The sequence below is a fragment of the Labeo rohita genome, unplaced genomic scaffold, assembly GCF_022985175.1.
Source record: "Labeo rohita strain BAU-BD-2019 unplaced genomic scaffold, IGBB_LRoh.1.0 scaffold_1625, whole genome shotgun sequence".
Lineage (NCBI taxonomy): Eukaryota > Metazoa > Chordata > Actinopteri > Cypriniformes > Cyprinidae > Labeo > Labeo rohita.
In genome coordinates this window covers 1-4,303 of record NW_026127808.1, presented here as the reverse complement: position 1 = coordinate 4,303, position 4,303 = coordinate 1, and the positions used below count along the sequence as shown (strand labels likewise).

General features: G+C 33.7%; 1 gene segment (V, D, J or C); it reads left to right on the top strand.

Moving 5' to 3' along the window:
• The first annotated feature begins 3,411 nt into the window (after nt 1-3,411).
• LOC127158665 (immunoglobulin kappa variable 1-9-like) lies at nt 3,412-4,100 on the top strand. The segment is given in 2 exon segments: nt 3,412-3,591; nt 3,694-4,100. Coding segments are annotated over 2 exon segments (390 nt in total).
• Nucleotides 4,101-4,303: the final 203 nt, after the last annotated feature.

Below are 4,303 nucleotides of genomic sequence, written 5' to 3'. Positions count from 1 at the left end.
GTTTGGTTTTGAAGAGTCTCTTGAGGAAGTAGTCAAAACAACTTTTTCAAAACATTATTTTATTCAGTTATTTAGTGAAGAAAAAAATATTATCTGAAATCCAAAAAACAACATAAACCTTTTTTTTTTTTTAAGTGTTTTCTGTCAAAAATTACCTAAACTATTAAATATTTCACATTGTTTTCCATAAAGAAAATTAATTATATATGTTGCTCAAAATTTATGGAAGCCCATATAAAAAGGTATTTATGACTTTTTATCTCACAACTCTAACTTTTGATTGACAGGTGATCTGACCAATCATAACGCCGAATCTGCCATTTTGTCAGACAAACAAATCAGACAAGAGAGTAGATTAACTTCCCTTGGACTTAAACTTAAATAAAATATGATCTGATGTTCATTCATGTTTAATTTATTCTTTAAGTAAATAAGAAAAGTGTGTGTCATATGTTGATTGATCTAATAAGGCAATGCAGTGATCTGTCACGACATATTAAAGAGCCACAAAAAGGTGTTTATTGTTTGAATTTCTTTAAAAAGTGTGAGTTTCTAGTATGAAACAAGGTCTCCACTTTAAAATGTAATTTTTTTTAAGAAATTCAAAAATAAATACCATTTTGTGGCTCTTGTGCCATGACAGATCACTGTATTGCCTTAGTTCTTGAATATATATATATATATATATACAGGGTGGGCCATTTATATGGATACATCACACATCAAACTTATTGGGAATTTCACAAGAAAAACAATGGTGTGCTTGGTTTTAACGTAACTTTATTCTTTCATGAGTTATTTACAAATTTCTGACCACTTATAATGTGCCACAAACAGGACGTTAATATCACCAACCATTCCCATTTTATTAAGGTGTATCCATATAAATGGCCCACCCTGTATATATATATATATATATATATTCAAGAACTACAACAAACGGCTCCTTTGGACTACAGCGTTTGTTTTCCACATGCCGTAATGCTCTGCAGACGTGTGCGGTATGAGATTTATTCATCATACAGTGTAGAAAGTTTCACTTATAACGTGAGTGTTTTTTTAAAATGCGTAAAGTTGCGCTAGAATAGGCTAATCAGTGATGATGTTCTTTGATAATGTTAATGTTAGGCTGCTTTTAGCCTTATGCCGCAAGTTGTTGTTGTTTTTTTTTTTGTTTGTTTGTTTGTTTTTTTTGCATGGTCTGTGCATTTAACTGGAAATTGATCTATTTGATACAATCTTGTTGTTTGTTTTGTGTGTGTGTGGTTGCTTTGTTTTTTTGTTGTTTGTTTTAGTTTGTCTCATCTCATTTCTTCCTACAGCAACAACCCCAGATGATGTACTGCAGCGGTACAATAAAGTTTTTCATGCCTTCAAGAAAGAAGGGAGCATCAGAAAGGCTTGCACCAAAGTTGGGGTTGACCGAAATACTCTCGCATTAACAGCTGTTGTGGCTGAAATACAGCTTGTTGATCCAGAGTTTTACCAAAGCATCCCGAAGTTCAGAGCCAAGGAGGAGAAGCTCTTTGACTTTGCAAAGCGGTGCCTGCAGTCACTGACAGCAGACCTCAGTCTGCCATAGAAAATGCCAAAAAAGAGCGTAAACTACTGCCAATAACATATAAGTTGAGATAGAAAGAGACAAAACCTCCAAGCTGCTCATTTCATTATGTTTAGATTTTGTTTTAAGGTAAATTTTGTAATTCACGTCAGTTCACGTTGGATGTAATTCACATTGATTTCCCAATTTCGTTTGATGACATACAATTTAGTTTTTTCCTTATTTGATAACGTATAATGTATTTCGTTTCCAACAATGTCAGTGTGTTACAAACATATTTAGTTTTACAATAGCAGAGTTTTTATATTTTATTTATTTTTATTTTAGACAATCTAAAGAACCACATGCTGTTGTAATATTAACCAAGCAGCAGGTATACTTAAATTTTACTTTACAATCTGTTACACTGTTGAGTGTAATGTGTTAATAAACATTGTTTAGCAATTTTCCTGTATACTTTACTTATTGAGAAGTAATTAAAGTTTAATTAATGCAGTTGTTAAATTTATTGTAAGTAGATAGTTCCAGTGGACTTAACATGTAACATTTCACAATGTAAGTGGGGAGTTGCTATGAAATTATCATGTAACAACACTGATGGCACACAACAATGACCCTAACAATTACACTTTTATTTTTTGGTCAGTTCCTGCAGCTTTAACAAGTACATTGTTGTTATAGTGTTGCACATAGGTTTGGGTTTTACATATTACACAGTAAGTTGTGGCCATTTTACACTTTATATTAAGTGGTCAGTTTCTAAAGAGTTACCATGAAAGTACAATGTTATTAAAGTGTTGAACAGAGGTTTAGGTTTTACATATTATGCAGTATGTTGTGACCACGTTACACTTCATAATAAGTTGACAGTTCCTAAAGAGTTACCATGTAAGTACTCTGTTAAAGTGTTGCACAGAGGTTTAAGTTTTACATACTACATAGTATTTTGTGACCATTTTACACTTTACAGTTCCTCAGAAGTTACCATGTGAGTATACTGGTATCACAAGGTGAAACTTTCTAATTCAATGTTAGTACTGCAAGTCTAATTTTAATTCAGTGTTCAGAAATACATGGTATGCACATAGGAATCAACATGATTTCCATAAAGTTTCAGTGTATTTCAAACTGCAGTACTGAAGACTGGAAGTGGAGAAACTTGTGTGAGTACATATTGTTCTTAGAAAATGTAGTTACATAATTCTTGTTACACATGTGTACTTACCATAGTGGAAACCAAATGTTGTTACCAATGTCCTGTTACACATTTGTACTTACACATACTATTCAGTGGGTTGTTACATGTGTGTAGTTACACTGGTATTAGATCTGTAGATACTATGTACCAATGTGTACATACACTGTGGTTACATACTATGTACAAATCTAGTTACCATGTAAGTTCACAGGTATTGGGGACACTTAATATAAAGTGGGACCCTCCCACAAACAAAACCACCAGTTCATGAAATTGTCATTAAAATCTGGACATTTAACTCTCAAAATCACAAGAGAACATGGAAAGATCAATAGACAAACATCAAGAGCACAATAGATTCACAAGACCAAATTGCACACAAAATTATTTATTTACTAAAGATAGGAATATCACCTCAGTTTTCAGTTTTGTATCAAATGTGTATGAAAAATATATGGTTTTAGATCTCAGATGATTGTTGATATTATTATTTTTTTAACAACCCAGTAAAATAATCAAACCCTCACTGTTGATAGTGTCTTTCTAATGTCTGTAGTTCACATTCATCACTAATTATTAAAACTTTAAATGTTTTGTAGAATATGAACACGGATTGAAAATTCATCTGTGGTCTGAGACTGACAGCTGCCTGTTCTGTGTATGAAGATCATTTACATAGAGAGACACTTTGCATGAGAGTGTTTATAGTGCTGTGAGTTTAACACTTCATGACTGAGAGCAGAACAGAACAGAATCTTCATCATCACACAAGACAAAACAACAATGAACAACATCATCATCCTCATCTGGACTCTCTGTATATGTATTCCAGGTAATGTTATTTATGAAAACATTCAAGTAAAATATTATATTATTATCAGCAATGAATGTCACACATAGACTCTGCTCTTTCTAATTCTAACTATGTTTCTAGGTGTCAGTGGGCAGGTGACTGTGACTCAGACTCCCTCTGTAAAAATGGTTCAGATTGGTGAATCAGTCACTATAAACTGCAAAACAAACACACAAGTGGGCGATTACTGTGTAGGTTCATATACTTGTATGGCCTGGTACCAACAGAAACCTGGAGAAGCTCCTAAACTCCTGATTCATTCAGCAAACCGAAAAGAGTCAAACACACCATCTAGATTCAGTGGCAGCGGATCCAGAACTGATTTCACTCTGACCATCAGTGGAGTCCAGACTGAAGATACAGGAGATTATTACTGTCAGAGTTTACACTATCCAAACAGTAAATATGTGTTCACACAGTGATAAAGAGTCGTACAAAAACCTCCATCAGTCAGAGTCACAGTGACTGCACTGATACAGATGAGAGAAACTGCAGCTGCTCTACAACACAATCACACTGATCAGATCACAAACACTAATGACACAATATCATTACAGTCATTATCAGTCTTGTATTTCTGAAGAGAATGAGTCAGTGTTTTAATCAATTCATCGTGTTTTAGGTGTAATATATGATCCCTGTTAATCAAACTGAACAGACTGCATTCAGTCACTTCTGCTGTCTGGACGTG